At 44.2% G+C, this 18458-nt stretch overlaps 1 protein-coding gene across 1 annotated transcript in view; it reads right to left on the bottom strand.

The window, feature by feature from the left end:
* LOC147124813 (Golgi-resident adenosine 3',5'-bisphosphate 3'-phosphatase-like) overlaps positions 1-18183 on the bottom strand; it is a 29983-nt gene extending 11800 nt beyond the window's left edge. The window contains exons 1-3 of the mRNA XM_085993485.1: positions 17612-18183; positions 10986-11148; positions 7541-7636 (exon numbers count right to left, since the gene is read on the bottom strand). Of these exons, the coding sequence (XP_085849611.1) occupies positions 7541-7636; positions 10986-11148; positions 17612-17944 (592 nt within the window). The 5' untranslated portion in view covers positions 17945-18183. The remainder of the gene's footprint in view (positions 1-7540; positions 7637-10985; positions 11149-17611) is intronic.
* Positions 18184-18458: the final 275 nt, after the last annotated feature.

Raw genomic sequence — 18458 nt, 5'->3', positions numbered from 1 at the left:
CAGCAGCCAACTTCCTGGCACCAGGGGTGGTTCTGCTGCAGAGGAAGGGAGGAAAAAGGGGAGAGATATAGTAATAGGGGATTCTATTGTAAGGGGAATAGATAGGTGTTTCTGCGGCCGCAAACGAGACTCCAGGATGGTGTGTTGCCTCCCTGGTACAAGGGTCAAGGATGTCTCAGAGCGGCTGCAGAACATTTTGGAAGGGGAGGGTGAACAGCCAGTTGTCGTGGTGCATATAGGTACCAACGATATAGGTAAAAACCGGGATGAGGTCCTAAAAGCTGACTATAGGGAGTTAGGAGGTAAATTAAAAAATAGGACCTCAAAGGTAGTAATCTCAGGATTGTTACCAGTGCCACGTGCTAGTCAGAGTAGAAATAGAAAGATATTTCAGATGAATACGTGGCTAGAGGAATGGTGCAAGGGGGAGGGATTCAAATTCCTGGGACATTGGAACCGGTTCTGGGGGAGGTGGGACCAGTACAAAACGGACGGTTTGCACCTGGGCAGGGCCGGGACCGATGTCCTAGGGGGAGTGTTTGCTAATGCTCTGGGGGAGGGTTTAAACTAAAATGGCAGGGGGTTGGGAACCTGAGCAGGGAGACAGAGAAAAGGGAAACAAGGATAAAAGCAAAAGACAGGAAGGAGAAAAACAAAAGTGGCAGGCAGAGAAATCAAGGGTTTAAATCAAACATGGCCACAGTAAATAATAATTCCAAAAGATCTAAGAGCGTTAAAAAAACAAGCCTGAAGGCTTTGTGTCTTAATGTGAGGAGCATTCGTAATAAGGTGGATGAATTGGCTGTGCAAATAGAAGTAAACTAATGTGATATGATTGGGATTACGGAAACGTGGCTCCAGGGTGACCAAGGCTGGGAACTCAACATCCAGGGGTATTCAATATTCAGGAAAGATAGGCAAAAAGGAAAAGGAGGTGGGGTAGCATTGCTGGTTAAAGAGATTAACACAATTGAAAGGAAGGATATTAGCTCTGATGATGTGGAATCTAATGTTACCCCACTGTTCAAAAAGGGTGGTAGAGAGAAAAGGGGGAATTACAGACCGGTAAGCCTGACATCGGTAGTGGGGAAAATGTTAGAGTCCATTATAAAGGATGTAGTAGCAGAGCACTTGGAAAAAAGTGACCGGATCGGACAAAGTCAACATGGATTTACAAAAGGTAAATCGTGCTTGGCTAATCTACTGGAATTTTTTGAGGATGTAACTGGTAAAATAGATAAGGGAGAACCAGTGGATGTGGTATATTTGGATTTTCAAAAGGCTTTCGATAAGGTCCCACATAAGAGATTAGCGTATAAAATTAAGGCACATGGGATTGGGGGCAAGGTATTGACTTGGATAGAGAACTGGTTGGCAGACAGAAAGCAAAGAGTTGGAATAAACGGCTCTTTTTCCGAGTGGCAGGCAGTGACTAGTGGGGTACCGCAGGGATTGGTCCTTGGACCCCAGCTATTCACAATATATATTAATGATCTGGACGAGGGAACTAGATGTAATATCTCCAAGTTTGCAGACGACACAAAGCTGGGTGGGCGTCTGTGCTGTGAGGAGGATACCGAGAAACTCCAGTATGATTTGGACAGGTTGGGTGATTGGGCAGAAGCATGGCAGATGCAATATAATGTGGGTAAATGCGAGTTTATCCACTTTGGTGGCAAAAACAGGAAGGTAGAGTATTATCTGAATGGCAATAGATTGGGAGAAGGGGAAGTACAACGAGGCCTGAGCGTCCTTGTGCACCAGTTGCTGAAAGTAAGCATGCAGGTGCAGCAGGCGGTTAAGAAGGCAAATGGTATGTTGGCCTTCGTAGCGAGAGGCTTTGAGTACAGGAATAAGGATGTCTTGCTGCAGTTGTACAGGGCCTTGGTGAGACCACATCTCGAGTATTGTGTGCAGTTTTGGTCGCTTTATCTGAGGAAGGATGTTCTTGCCATGGAAGGGGTTCAGCGAAGATTCACCAGGCTGATACCTGGGATGGCAGGAATGACGTATGAGAGATTGGGTCGATTGGGCTTGTACTCGCTGGAGTTTAGAAGAATGAGAGGGGATCTCATCGAAACTTATAAAATTCTAACAGGACTAGACAGACTAGATGCTGGAAGGATGTTCCCGATGGTTGGGGAGTCCAGAACCAGGGGTCACAGTCTAAGGATAAGGGGTAAGCCATTTAGGACAGAGATGAGGAGGAATTTCTTCACCCAGAGAGTGGTGAACCTGTGGAATTCTCTACCAAAGGCGGCAGTAGTGGTCAATTCATTAAATATATTCAAGAAGGAGTTGGATATATTTCTTAAGGCTAAAGGGATCAAGGGATATGGAGAGAAGGCAGGAACAGGGTACTGAATTTGGATGATCAGCCATGATCTCATTGAATGGCGGGGCAGGCTTGAGGGGCCGAATGGCCTACTCCTGTTCCTATCTTCTATGTTTCTATATTTCTATGTAACAGACAGCTCAGTCACCGGTTACACACACACGCACACCAATATTTTCCATTTTGTGCCTGCCAGGAGTATTGAGATGTTACATTTCCTCCCATCACAGGTTCTCTCTGTCCTGGCAATTCATGGTTTTGAAGGCCATGGAGTGACAATCATTTGTACACATAGCGATACACAATTGTTGCTTTGCCATTTTTAGCATTTATTTATTCTTGAGGGACCTTTTAGCTAAACAAATTTGAGAAGTAGCATATTAACTGCAACTAATGCTTAAAAACAAACATAGTTAAAAATACAAAAACGAAAAGAATCATTAATAATTGGCCGGATTTTGCAGTGAACAAAGGGCAGACCCGTCCATTAGACTTGCACTTGCCCATAGACTTTCTATGGGATCTTGCATGGCAAGTTGCTGTCAGACAAACATCCAAACAGTGCGGTGCCCCCTACAGGGCATCTGGGATCTGTGTGAGCAGGACAAGAAATTCTGTGTCTCCTTAACCAATCAGATTGAAGAATCCTTCATGAGGCACGCAGAGTCTGAACCAAGTACAAGTCAGAATATTTAATTCAATGGCCCAGAAATTCAGGTCTCCACAGGCGAGTACGCACGGGGTACTCACCCGTAAGCCCAATGGAAGTGCCGGTTTCCTGCATGCACGGGAAACCGGCACTTCCGTTCCCCTGAAAGAAGGGGTTCAGAGGTCAAACATGTGCGCAGGAAAGGCTGCGCATGCGCATCGAACTTACGTTTTTTTTGCAGGTTTTCCCGGGAAGGTAAGTCTCCAGAAGTTAGACATGTAAAAAGCAGTTGCAAGGCTTGCTTTTTACAAGGTAAGAATTAATTAAAATTAAAACATTTTTTCCACAGGTTTATTATTTTTAAATACTTTCAAGAAAGGACGTTTATTTTTAGCCCCTTTGGGAAATACAATTTTTTTTTCAAAAATTTAAATTATTGTTTAAAATAGTTATTTCATGTAATTTATAGTTTATTCAAAAAATGTGATTTTTTAAAAATGTATCTGAAGATTTAGTGACATTTTGGGCTTATTGTATTTATAAGTTTGACAGGCATCGAACTAACTGCGCCCCTGGGATACGCAAGCACTGCGCGCCGGTAGTTGGAGGAGGCCCAGGATTGCAATTCCACGGGGGCTCACAGCTCAACGGCCGGCGCGCAAGCTAAGTGCAGGTCGGGGGCTTGCACCCGCGGGAAGCCCCTGACCCGAATTTCTGGGCCAATGTCAAATCAGGTGTAGAAAGTGAAATAAAGAGATGGAAAGAATGATTAGATTAAGAGAGAGTGTTAAAAGAGACAAAAGAAAAGTAAAAAAAGTTTATTTAAATTATTTTTAAGATCTCCAACAATAATTAAAAGCTGAAGGAATGAAATTCCACAATTGTAAAAATTAACTTTCACTGCCAGAAAGGTTGTTTGGCAGTAATTAAAACATATCACACCATTAAAAGGGTACTTACACTGGAATTTACTAACTTTTTGTGGCGAGTTTAGTTCCTATCTACGACGTCAGTACAGGAACTTCATGCCATTCAATACCAGGGGCAGCGCATCTCCGACAGCAACTTCTGGAATTTCGCATTTAACTGTGCATGTGCGCTCGCCGGAACTGGCTGACTGATTTGCGGATAAGTAACGGTATGCGCCGTTAGCCTCACTGTTATTTTTACAGCAAAATCTGGCCGATTACCTTTTTATTGACAATGCAATGGTTTAAGAACCTGTCTTTCAACAAATCGCGATGAGCAAACACATCATTCAAATGCAATCGCAGAATGCATTTCATGTCAATAAGTCATGTCACTGCCTGGGCTTCAGCGCCATTATTTTTCAGTCCATAGCCTAGCAATTTGGGCAAGTGGGTCAGGCAGGGCATGATCCCTATGACTGAATGATGAAGTCAGAGGAGCCCCTGTTATTATACCTCAGGCCTCATTAACTTGAAGCGGGGGAAGCCCTCCAGTGAAGCGTAAACCAAGATTGGGCTGCTGCTAATGTTGCAGTGGCCCTCAGGTAAGTGAAGTCTGGGGTGTGGTGGGGGGGGAGAAATGGAAGCCGGATAGGGAGATCGGAAGTCGGGGGAGGAATGGTTTCCTGGGCGGGGGAAGAAATCAGGCCTCGTAGCTTGTGGGCAACAGGGGGAGGGAAGCAGTCCGCGTTCTTTTAATGTGGAGCCGGGGGGGAAGAACTGCACTTCGCGCTTCACATTCAGGTCAGCATGGGGTCTTTCCTGTCAGTTAGCGCACATTGTACTGAGCAAGCATGTGGCAGGTGAAGCACTGGGGTGTTCAAAAAAATAGAAACGCCCCTTTAAATATCCTCGACGTGCGTTCCTAATGCTCGTGCAACTAGATTATCCAATATGGCAGGCGGCGCACTTCTGACCGTAAATATGCACCCACTTCCTGCCCACCTATTAAGGCTTAGAAGGCTGTTTAGCACCCAATAAACGGGCGCTGCATGGCTGAATTTATAGGCCCATGTGTCAGTGGCGAGGAAACAGGTATTCATTAAATTTGCAATTCACCATCGATTTAATGGCGGCGGGACTATGCTAATTAAATTCTCATTGTTTCTACACGGGTTAGGGTGGAGGGGTGCAAGAGCCCCAGGAAATTATGGTGTGGTTTTTTTCCTGCAATTTCTGCACTAAAATAATGGCGTATGCTGTAGATATACCATAGCTATGGCGCATATTTCAGGAAATTCAAGGTGCCATTAGTTTGAGGGCAGGGACATCCTAATTGACATTTTCCAATATTTTAAGCACGTAAGACAGCAATTCTTAATCATGCCTATGTGAACTAGACAGCCAAGGTTGCTAGGCAGTACTTGCATACTGAAGTTGTTTAAAAGGACACAGTAATGTTAAGTGGCAGAGTTGCGGATCAGCCACCCTTAATAAAAATTGCCTAATTTTTCATCTCCATGGAAATGAAAAGCGGGCACTTTCAATAACAGGAACCCAATCCATAACAGCAGTTTTAAGCCCAGGCGCCAAATTGAAAATCTGCCCCTTCACCTTATAGAACTCTGAAAATGCACGCAGGTACTCCTCAATGACTGTGTTCAAACACTCCGCGAGATGGCTGCTCTTGTGTAGTGTGTCTTACTCAACAAGTTTTTTTTTTTTTTTTTAAAGTAACTGTGAAATACTTTTAAATGATCACGAATATATTTCTGAGATACATTTGTGGGCTATTCCTTTTGAACATAATCTGTGGAGTATTCCTTTGAACATAATCCACACCAAGTCCCACTCACCCATCACCCCTGTCCTTGCTGACCTTCATTGGGTCTTGGTGCCCGAACACCTCCAATTTAAAATTCTCATCCGTGTGTTTAAAAGTGCTTCATGGCCTCGTCCTTCCCTATCTCTGTAAACTCCTCCAACCCTACATCCCACCACCCCCCCACCCCGAAACCCACAAAAATCCTCTGACTGTGCATTCCCACTTCCTTTGTCCCACCTCCTAACCCTTTACTGCAAACAGGCAAAACGCCACGCACTTTGTAAACCTAAAAGTCCCTTCAAAAACCATGGTCTTAACATAGGCTCTTGGTTCTCACAAGGCTGCTATTGATTCAGTACTGTTATGAATGTCCTCTCTGTCCCTACGTCAGAGAAAAGCATTTTTCTGCAAGTCTTTCATTCAAGAATAAGTAATGCAAAAAGCAAATGCAAGATCCAATGAAAGATTTCAATACAAAACTTACTGTTAACAGGCAATTAAGCTACCAACTAACTTCCTGCACGTAATACTGGGAAAAAAACTTACAGAAAAGTGATCATGCTGTTAATTAAGCCAAGACTCATTTAAAAGGGGGACAAACTTTGGTGCTAAAGTCATTCCTTTTATTATATTATTGAGTTTATTGTACTCAATTTGTAAAAATTCCTCAGTTAGGATTGTTCTATGTTGAGTATTAGAATAATTAATAGAGTAACTTCTCCAAATGAAATTGGTTCCTATTTAAGCAGCTTATGTCCAGATCTTCAATACAACAGAACATTGATGATAATAAAACAGCCTGGGGCTTCTTGGGGGCCATCTATCCCTCCCCTATGGCCCTCAATTGACTTGCCATTCCTTGCACTTCTGGGCTTTCATACACAGCGCGCTAGCTGAGACTTGAAAAAAGAGTTGCACTTATATAGTGCCTTTCACGACCACCGGACGTCTCAAACGCTTTACAGCCAATGAAGTACTTTTGGAGTGTAGTCATTGTTGTAATGTGGGAAACGTGGCAGCCAATTTGCACACAGCAAGATCCCACAAACAACAATGTGATAATGACCAGATAAAAGTTTTGTTATGTTGGTTGAGGGATAAATATTGGCCAGGACACCAGGTATAAGTCCCTTGCTCTTCTTTGAAATAGTGCCATGGAATCTTTTACATCCACCTAAGAGAGCAGACGGGGCCTCGGTTTAATGTCTCATCTGAAAGATGGCACCTCCGACAGTGCAGCACTCCCTCAGCACTGCACTGGAGTGTCAGCTTAGATATATGTGCTCAAAGTCCCTGGAGTGGGACTTGAACCCACAGTCCTTCTGACTCTTTCTTCTAAATGCAACTCTTTCTTTTAATAGGACTTTAATGCTGTCTTACCTCATTTTAAGGTAATAGTCCAATGCACAACCACTCAGGAGGGGGGGGTAAGAGGAATGAAAGGGGGAGATGCCCCTCTATTAGGTCCCCCCAATTTTACTGTCATTGCTCCAAATTCCAGAATTGCCCCCGAGGTCTACCTCTCTCCCAGCTCTTTAAACTTGGTATGTTTCTGATAATATTGAAATGCAAACGGACATGAATCCAGCATCCATTTTTATATAAGTAATAGAAAGTCTCAGGTTTTGAATTGACATGGTATGCGTCTCAGCCTTTGATTAACAAATTGGACCAAATTAGAGTTACGAGGAGAAAAACAGGGATAGCCACTGAACTGTGATGTCTGCATGTACCAGAATTAGTTCATAAATAAATCGAAATGACATTTCTCTTAGCAACTTTTAGATCAGAGGTACTAAATTACTTTTATATCAACAACTTACCTGTGTATTTTGAAAAAGGTTTATGTATGACTCCAATAACTGGTTTTCCATCTACAGCCACACACACCATAGTGGTTACAAAGTGTCTTAGATCCTCTATAAGAGAGAAAAGATAAGTGCAAGTCTGAAAACTGGAAACATCAACAGTAACAAAAAACTGAACAGTGAAAGCATCTCTTTTATATGGCTTCATCATGTTAACATAGCAAAAAATAAAATTATCGATGGCTACTACAATGTCTGAATCAATGACAATTTGTTTAAAAATAAAATGATTGGAGTTTATCAAGGTATCATGTCTAATCAATTCCAACACGTCAAAATTATGATTCCTAGTGAAGCTGTCCTGAAATAAAACACAATGTCAAAAAAAAGCATGACTTTTATAAAATTCCAGCATGTTTAGCTAGTTGATGATGCGAAGCAGATGGGAATTTTATTTTGTTGAATAAATGGAAGAATATTTTTGTGAAAGAGTATTTGGGGAGCATCTTCACCACACGGATACAGCGGTTCAAAAGAAGGTCCACCACCACCTTATCAAGGACAACTAGGGATAGGCAATGAATGCCAGCCTTGCCAGCGATGCCCACATCCCGAGAATGAATTAGAAAATTGTGCTCATGTAAAAGGGGGACATTTTTGCTAGACGTAACTTAACACTGCCATCAATAATGAAACCATTGACTATTTTTTTTAATGTTCTTTTTCAGTGTAGAGCAATGAATTGGTCAATTCCAATTTAACTTCATAAAGGCAGACTTTCAAGATTTGTTAATAGGCTTTTTGTTTTCTTTTACCCACATTAAAAAGAATATACATTAGTGGCTTTCACATGTCGTATTTATCACATGCAAAGCCGACGAGATCCCGAGTGTTTACAAAAATAAGCCACATCCTAGATGGACTTCATATTATGTGGGGGAGAAGGTTCTTACACTTTTAAACCACGGTCCTAACACAGCCCTTTATTTGTAAGACTATTACTGATTCAGTACCATTATGAATACACTTTCTGTGCTTATGTCACATCATAAAGAATGTTTATACAAATAAGGTTATGCAGGGATGAAATTGAATGTTTAAATCTTTCAGTTTTAAAGGAACCAAGATAATTAAATAAGATGCAGCTCAAATAACTGAGGTATATTTTAAGGAAATAATCTTCCTACTGACTACATCCACTTAAAAGGAATAAAATCCCAATAGTGGCGTAATTCTTTTCATTATTGCATTCACCCGTCTCTCCATTTGACTATTTCTCAGCAGTTTTAATCTGCTAATGAGAGTAATCTGAGCTTGTTTTACACAGGCCTCTCTCAAACTAAAACTATGGCTTAAAACAGCAATTCTATTGGTTAACTGAAAGTGAAAAAGTATATATGCAATAACAGTATTAATAAGTTTATCTTACATATACACAAAGGGGATTTCTTGGAAATGTAATACTGCAGAGAAGTAGAACACTATTCCCTTTCAGCTATACCATTTACAGATTTCAATCTCCCAACTATCAAGAAAAAGCACTGAGCCACACCCGAGGAGGGAACATCTCAATAGCTGGATGCCCCAATTCCCAGTCAGCTGATATCCGTGATGAGATTAGCCAGTGAAAAGCTACACTAAATAGAAATGAGCATCCTTTCAGTTTATATTTGTTGCCAATTTTCTCCTCTCCCCTCTTTAAGGCTCTTGTACTCCCCTGGGTTTAGTTCCACAGGCATCAGTCATCCTTCAGTACTTCGTCCAACTGTTATACTGTTCATGTGAGTAGCAGCAAACTACTCAGCTGCCAGCAGCCTCACAGGTAAACCCCATCTTGTTCTCATCCAATGTGCACATAGACTTTTATTAGATATCGACCAGAGCCATAAATCCTGACCAATTTCCCCCTCTCTAACCCAACAGCCCCTAATACTCTCCTGGCTGATATTAATTAACTATGAACAGGGCTGGGATGAAATTGTGGACCTTTCTAGTCTGTATGGCTCAGCTACTCACTGAATGAACCCATTAAGCCATTGGGCAGTGTCCCTTCTCTGCCTGGTTGCAAATTGAAGTGGACATTAAGTCCATACCTCACACACCGCAATAGTAGACAGCTAAATAATCTTGTCCTTCATTGAAAACGCTTCAGCTGGAGCTATATTATAACTTACCTTATATCTCATGTTGATTTGTTAGTGACTTCCACACATTTTGACACAGTGTAAAAGAAATGCATCAGCCGACGATGCCCTTAGTGTTAATCTGCAAAGAATATCCTACATAAGGACTTCACAGGTTTGTTATCACGTAAAAGTGAGAATGATAGGAAATCCTATTAGTCCAGTGGGTGCATGACAAGCACAGCTTTCTTCAGGTGCGCTGCACCCTTAGTTAGGTTACAGCATGTATTTTTCCTCCCTTGGACCAGTTCCATTGGAAATCCAGGCCCAGGCCTCTCTCCTGCAGTTGTGTGTCAGACCTCGGAGATTGGGGCCTTTGGACTGTTAATAGAATCATAGAATAGTACAACATAGAAGGAGGCCATTCGGCCCATTGAGTCTGTGCTTTTTTGAAGAGCAATCCAGTTAGTCCCGCTCCCCCACTCTTTCGCCATACCCCTGCAATACTTTCTCCTTCAAGTATTCCTTTTTGAAAGCTACAATTGAATCTGTTTCCACCACCCTATTAGGCAGTCCATTCCAAATCCTAACCACCTGTTGTGTAAAAATGATTTTCCTCATGTCGCCTCTGGTTCTGTTAAAGGAGATTAGCAGCCAGAAAGCCCCTATTGTATCCAAACATCCTTGGGAATGCTAAAAAGTGAAAAGAACATTCACCTGCCCATAGCAAAATACTGCAGATGTTGGAAATCCGAAATAACAACAGAAAATGCTGGAAAAACTCAGCAGGTCAGGCAACATCCGTGGAGAGAAATTTGAGTTGACGTTTCGGGTTTGACCCTTCTTCAAAACTGGAGAGAAAAGGAACTGGATCGAAGGCAGGGCTGCGATCGGACAAAAGAATAAAAGAACCAAAAGAAGTAAAAGAGATTAGAAGCTAGGATGTTGCCTGACCTGCTGAGTTTTTCCAGCATTTTCTGTTGTTATTTCACCTGCCCATCTTCAGCCTGCTGCCAGTACCCACACAGACTCTCAAGTAAGCAGGATTTAATGCAATAGGGGTGGAGACCGAATGCAACAAATCCCTAGGCCTTGTTCTTCTGCCCTGTGCCTGAAGAATGCCAATTCCACAGGTGCAAGGCACTATCTCTTAAATTTTAATTTCTATGTGACACGAGAGACTAGAATAATTGCGATTTTCTTTTTAACACTATAAAATCATGAAACTAAACCTGAAAACTTAACAGCTATCTGTAATCTGTTGTTAAATGTGAAAGATGACATGGTAATTCCAGTGCTATCACTGCACAGGTCAAGTAATGGTGAACAGCGCCCACCTGTGTATTCCTGGGTTGCATCCAATGGGTCGATCCATACCGTTACACTTTCTGCTGGCACTATCCTAGCATTGCCGATGCTTTCCTGGATTAAACTTGGAATTTCATAATTCCACACGAGGCTCTTGTCTACTTTGGAGTTATCATGCTCCTCTGAAATCACCTAGCAACAAAACAATATTAATAAAACAGAATTAAAACTCAGCTCTAGGAACATTTTCATTACGCAACTGGAGTTCAGTATTTTAGAAAGCATCTTTTCACAGTCCATCATTGGGATGAATTCCTTTCTTGCAACAGCTAATTGGAGCAACAAAACAGAATTAGTCCCACAAAGTAGGACTGAACTTTCCGGGTTTTCATCTTCACATGGTCAAACTCCAATATTTCTGGTTTCTCTTGCTCTAAGCCTAAAGAGGAGAACAGCAGCAAGTGATGGACATGAATAAATTCCTAGTAGTAAAATGCTGCAATGAAAGTACAGCCGAAGATGTCTTGGACATTACTACATCACATCTGCAGATAAAAGATAGGGAACTGTATACTGTATGAAGCTACAAGTTGGCTTCATGATTTAATTCACAATTTCTAAAAGCAAAAAGAAGCTACATCCAGATCTGTTCCAAGAAAAATTAAAAATTAAACTAGAAGTGGAACTTTTCAAAGTTAAAGCCATATAACTTTTCTTGGGAAAATAAAATAGCTCAAAGGGACTATTTCAGCAGTATGTCATTTTTCAAGTAAGTCTCAAAGTGACCGTCCATAGCAACACAGGCAGCCAAAAGGGGACAAGGAAAATACCATGGTTCAACATTTTAAACTAAAATAACATGCAGCTGACATGTGACCATTTCCAGTGATCTGAATGTTAATGAACATTCCTGTGAAAAGGTTTGACTTGTACCGCTTCTGATAAATTGAAGTTTGATCTAAATCAAATACAAAGATGCCATTGGGAACTCGTCACCTGACTGGACTGTACCACCACACCTGCCATTCAAACAAATGGGAATCATATTTACAGCCCTAATGTTAATAAACTGCAAGCTGTAGACACTAGCTGGGCATCAACAGGAAGCTCGCTGTCAAAGAGGATTGCAATTTCTGGCCCCTGCGTTGTTGGAAGCGACCCTCGGAGAGTGCTGGGAGAGTGGGAGGGCATGCGGGAGAGGAAAGGGGATGTTTGGGAGGGGCTGAGTGGAAGCTGGCAACAGTCTTCGGACCACTCCACCTCCTCCCGACATCACATTCGGATAAGTATATTTTACAACACTCACTTGTTTGGTGGTGGCATACAGCAGTACCTTTATGGACCACTAGTAGGCCGCCTGTCGACCACATTTTACTGAACACACTTAGCACCATCAAACAAGCATTAGGGGGGAGAAATTGAGTATAGCCCCGTTTGGGGCGCCAGCCTCGCCAGGGCGCTAAAAGTAGCGCCCCAGAAGCATTCGTGGCCGCCCGCCGGAAATTGAGTGGTAGCGCCCCAAAGGGAAGCGCGGCGTTACTGGAGGCGCCCCGCATCCCTCTTGGGGCGCTGCGACTGAATATCGTGGCGCAACGTGCCACAGCTCAACGTTGCGCTGCGGTATTGCAGGCCTTCCTCCCCTTCTTAAAGGGGAGGGGCCTTGTGCAGCGCGATCTGGGGCCCAGCTGGGCCCCCGAGGATCGGGAGTGCAGGCAAAAGAGCCCGGCACCGAAGAGAAGTGCCGGGCTCTTGGAACGCAGCCGGCACTCCGGAGGGAGGGGGGGGGGGGGGGGGTTCAGGAGGCCGGGGACGGGAGCGCAGGCAGGTGCTGGCAGGCGGCCAACAACAAAAATGGCCGCCCCGCACCTCTCCTTTAATTTGCGCCTCCCCGGCCGCAGGTAGGCCCCCCCGAACCAGTCGGACATAGCGTCCGGCGGTAAATCAGGGGGCGCTGCCAAATATCGTGGCCGGGGCGTCAGCGGGGCGCTGCGCACACCGATGACATCATCGGTAGCAGCACAGCGCTAACAGTTAGCACCACCACTAACATCCCGCGGAATTTAGCGGGAGGCGTGGACAGTGCCGTGCCCGGGCGCCAGTTGGCTTGCAACCCACTTAAGGCGCTAACGGGTGGCGCAACCTACTGAATTTCTCCCCCTAGATTCCTTATTTGCATATGCAAAGGGTTAAACTACCTGTTTCAGATGCAGGCCCTGGACACCTCTTTGATGCCTCTATTAATATGGCGGCAGCGTGCTTCCAGCTCAGAACCCGCCACCCACCATGTTGGACGCTTGTGCACCCATTTTACGCCTGTAAAACAGGCCCAGCATCATCAAATTTCTAGGCCAATATATCCACCAAGAAAAATCTACAAAATCCAAGAACTATTCCTGATCTCCTAGCAACAGGGGGTCAAGACTATGTGCAAAAGTACTTGCAAGTAACATTGGGGGAAGCAGGACTAATGTCCAATGAATAAAAATCCATCATTACCCTATTAAGAAAAGGATGGTTTACTGCAAGTCTATTTAATATGTAAATTCCTTTCCATTATATACAATAGTGAAACACTATTTCTAAACCTTTCCCTTTCTGCAATATATTGGATTAACTTTCTTTCTTCTAGTAAAGAAGCCACCTTGAGGCAAAGGTGTCTTGAGAACGTCCCACTGATTAAACTTGCCAGAGGCAGTTTACGGCAGCTAAATGAACAGATGTGAAATTTGCCATGCTCCCACGGTGACTGATTGGATGGCACATCCAGTGTATGAAATGTGAGTCTTTTAAGTTAACTCACTACAAAGCAGACAACATAGTGCCACTGGCAAGTTCAAGCAACAAGCCTCCTTTTATTGCCTTTTTTTCCCCCCACTCGGGACAGGTTTACAGCTGGAACTTGCTGGCAGCAGCTTGCTTTCCGTGCTAGCAGCCAATTAAATTGGTAAATTCACTGCAGCCCACAACATAGGTTCAGATGAAATTGGTTTTGAAATTTCTTGTACTTTGGGGATTTGTAGTAACTGACTAACCCTGCTTCCAGCAAGGAAAAGGCAATTATCTCAAACTGCGGGTGCAATATTAATATTGGAGGATCAGATCACAAGGCAGATATCGGTCAAGGAGGCCACTTAGCCAATCCTAGCTCATCCGCCCACAACATACTAAAGAGAACCCATCAAAACAACCAACTGTTCCTTAAATGCAGGCTTTTTGCCTTCATTACACTACCCAGAAGTCCATTCAATATATTGATCAATCTTTGTGAAGAACATCTTGACAACAGTCTTAAATATTGCTTCTACTTGGTTGAACCTTTGTCTCCTTGTTCTACAGTCATTGTTTAACTAGTTGCAGTGTTCTGAATTTACTTTTTCAATACTGTTCACTATCTGAAATTCTTTTAAGCAGTTATACTCTGAGCTTCCTTTCAAGGCTAAAAAGCTAGTTTCTTCAGCCTTTCCTCCTTACTCGGTCTTAACATTAGGAATCAATTATAACTCTTCTCTGAACTGCCTCTCGGATTAGAATGTTTCCCTTATGGTCCAGTGATCAAAAGAGACCCAGGAGCACTCTGATCAAAGCATTGGGCAGTCCAAGCATGACATCCTTTGTTCTGTACTGATTTGGCTACATTGTTGAGTATTCGATTTGCCTCAGTAATTGTTGCTCTGCAGTGACTGGATCTGTTAAGCATTGAATCCAACACCCCCAGATCTTCCAAATCCCCTAAGTTGCCCCACATCAGTCGGCAATACTAAGAGAGGATTAAAAACAAAATGGGAGTCCATGTTGGAGTATGGTAGAAGTTGCACCTGGTAATAAAAAAACAGAGCAAGAAAAAATGGCAGCATTTTTGTAAGTGCCCAGGAGAAAATGAATTTTGAAAAGCCAGAGTAGGCTAAATTGAAAAGAAAAAGTACATTTATATAGTATCATACATCAAAAGAGTTTAGTTACACAATAGCAACATTGGTGCAAAGCTGTTTCATTTCTAAAGTTGTAAGTGGAGTGAGAATTCAAAAGAGACAAAGAGTGGGAGAGAAAGAGCTCTATAAGCCTCGTCTGATTAAAGTTACACGTACAATACCAAGTTCGTATCAACATGTAGTGAAAGTGGCAGCGAGTGGAGTCAGGAGGCAGTGGTTATAAACCCTTCTCGGGGAGGAAGCTCACACCACCGAGCCTGACACTGTGTGCAGTACAACTACACTGCAGCGTTACGCTAGGTTTTAAGCAGGCTAGGCGCTTTATTATAAATTATATTGAGTTCTTTATTAATGTTTCAAGAAAGCAGTCTGTCCCATATGAGCTCTCAAAACATTAAAAAGTGTCACTGTCAGGGAGCCATAAACATACATGCACAAAGCACTCTCCTTGTAGTCAGTGTGATCAACAGCCAAGCAAAAAATTAGGGGTCTTGCTAGTTGCCAACTGCACATGGTTCCTCCTTGAAGTGCAATGTAACCACAGCGTAAAAAAGCCTACACCAGGAGCAGTGTCTACATCAATGTTGACAAGGAGTGGCAAAGCAACCTCCCAAATCAAAGGAAACCCACAGGGACTTTGGGGAAAGGGTATCCACCCCATGTAGTTATATCCTTGGAAACCTCTTCCTTACCTTCGCCCTTCCCCTGCCCTATCCCCCAGTTGCTGTCGTACTTGTTCACGGCACCTAGCTCAAGCTACAATTCTGCACTTTAAAATTTAACATTTTGAAGAGCAGGGGCGACACTGTCTAAATATTAAAATGAGATTTAAAATCTGTCTACTTCTTATTGGTTAAAACTTAATTGATGACTGATATCATCAATCATGAGATAGCAAGTGCCCCTTTCTTAAAAGGAAACAACTAATAAAACTGCAGAACAAAATTTAAAGGAAACTTAACACAATAAATCAAAATTCTGTTTTCACACACAGAACACACAGAAACCCCACAGTGCAGATAGAGGCCATTTAGGCCCATCGAGCCTGCATCGACACATATCCCACCCGATCCCCATAACCCCTACACCAACACATATCCCACCCTATCCCCGTAACCCCACGTATTTAATCCCCGTAACACTAAGGGTCAATTTATCATAGCCAATCAACCTAACCTGCACATCTTTGGACTGTGGGAGGAAACCGGAGCACCCGGAGAAAACCCACGCAAACACGGGGAGAATGTGCAAACTCCACACAGACAGTCACCCGAGGCCGGATTCGAACCCGGGTCCCTGGCGCTGTGAGGCAACAGTGCTAACCACTATGCCACTATGCACGCCAGTCCCTCCGGTGCCCAACGGGCATGGAAGGCCTCAAGCGTACCAACAGACACCATGTGCTCCATCTCCAGGGACACCTGGCGCGAACATAACCACGGAAGAGAGGCAGGCAGTCGGGCCGAACGACCCCATCGACCGCTCATTGTCTGGACCTGTTAACGGCCAACATGGCCGGGCCCCGTCCTATGAGGAGGTCCTCTGACTTGGCCACTCCCCTCCGCACCGGCTGCCCAAGGATCAGAAGCGTGGGACTGAAGTGCAGCTAAAGATTGAGGAGAAGCCCCTTCAAATATTGGAAGAGGGGCTGCAATCTCTCACACTCAACGTATACATGGAACACGGACCCCCCCCCCCCCCGGCCGACCGCAGAAATTGCAGGCAGCCTGGGAGTCCGTGAACCTACTTTAAAGCTAATTGCACGGGACTGCTCTGTGCAACACTCTCCGTGCCAAATCCCCAATAGGAAGACTCCCACATAGAGAGCACGCCACTGGGGACCCCCGCCACCACCAGACTGCCAGAAGGTGCACCAAGACGTGTCCGAATGGCAAACGAGGACGGTGAAGTGGAGCGTGTGCAGGATTAAAATGTGTCTAGGACTTAGGAGGAACACTTGAACATGTGCATTTATACACCAGGCCAGAATTCTGATTGGAGGTATTCCTGGAGAATTCATCACATGACCTCTTACTGCCTCACCCAGTCAAAACAGCCTTCCCCCACCATCATCAATACTTTTATAACAAATATAATCAAAGAAAATTTTAAAAAACACACAATTCTTTTTTAATGCCCTTCTGATCTTTCTCCAGGGGCTGTTCGCAGCTTCAATTCCCGGAGATTCCAGGACAATCCTGGAAGGTTGGCAATCTTAGGAAGAAAGACTTGCATTTATATAGCACCTTTCATGACCTCAGGAGGTCCCAAAGCACTTTACAGCCAACAAAGTACTTTTGAAGTGTAGTCGCTGTTGTAATGTAGAAACGCGGCAGCCAATTTGTGCCCAGCAAGCTCCCGCAAACAGCAATGTGATAATGACCAGATAATCTGTTTTTTAGTGATATTGGTTGAGGTATATTGACAAGGACGCCGGGGATAACACTCCTGCTCTTCTTCCACCCGAGAGAGCAGACGGCCTCGGTTTAACCTCTCATCCAAAATACGGCACCTCTGACAGTGCAGCACTCCTTCAATGGTGCACCACAGTGTTAGCCTAGATTTTTGTGTTCAAGTCTCTGGAGTGGGACTTGAACCCACAACCTTCTGACTCAGAGTGCTATCCACTGAATCACTGCAGAGGAGAGACAGGAGAAAAGTCTCTGCAGTCGGGCCACGCCCTATCTGCAGATTTAGACTGCGGCTGCAGTGTCGGTCAAGTTTACCTTTATGTGTGGGAAAGTATTGCTGAACAAGCTGGTCATCTTCCCGTGCGAGAGCAAATCGCCCGCCGTCACCATCTCGTCGGCGCCTTCCTTGGTTTTCCCTTTGGACCTTTGGCCGAGTGAGTTGGACTCCTTGACTTGTCTCACCGCTCGGCCTCCTTCCTCCGCCGCTTTGATGGACAGACACAGGAGCTGGCGGAGATCGACGCTGACGTCCCTGCCGCCAGCAGCCGAGCGGCCGAAGGTGGAATAGAGATAATAAACCATGCCGGTGGCCAGCACGATGCAGATGAGCACCCGCCCCCGGGAGATGCTCACTCCCATCGGAGCCATGTCCCCCTGCCTCGCCGCCGCTGCCCGCGACTCCCTAAACCTGGTTGCAAACCCCCCGTTTCATCCCAGCACTGAAACCGAGAGGGAACGGAGGGAGTTTCCTTAGAAAACGGATGCGGAAGTAAAGCAGACATAAAGTCCTGCTCACTAACACCACAAGCTCCACACTGCAAACACAATTACTGAATGAAACGCCCCTGTGCCTATGATATGCCTCATGGAGTGTTAGCCTTCATGGATGTGGGAATCAACTAGTAGAACCACTTACATTTATAAAGCACCTTTAAGGTAGAAAAAACCCCCACCCCAAGTAACTTCACTGAGGCCAAGCCAAGAAGGTTGATATGTGGAGGGGGTGACTAAAAATTTGGTGAAAGAAGTGGGTTTTGAGAATGTCTCCTCCTTGAAGACCAGAGGTGGTAGGCAAGTCTTTCCTCTGCAGTGACTTGAAGTTCAAGTGGTAGGCAAGTCGGAGGACGTCCTTGTGGGTCTGTTCCTGGGCCTGGGCATGGTG

This window comes from Somniosus microcephalus, chromosome 1 (assembly GCF_052327205.1).
Source record: "Somniosus microcephalus isolate GS21.2 chromosome 1, FLI_Smic_1.0, whole genome shotgun sequence".
Lineage (NCBI taxonomy): Eukaryota > Metazoa > Chordata > Chondrichthyes > Squaliformes > Somniosidae > Somniosus > Somniosus microcephalus.
Note: the sequence above shows the minus strand (reverse complement) of the source record. Positions and strands in the feature narration are given on the sequence as shown.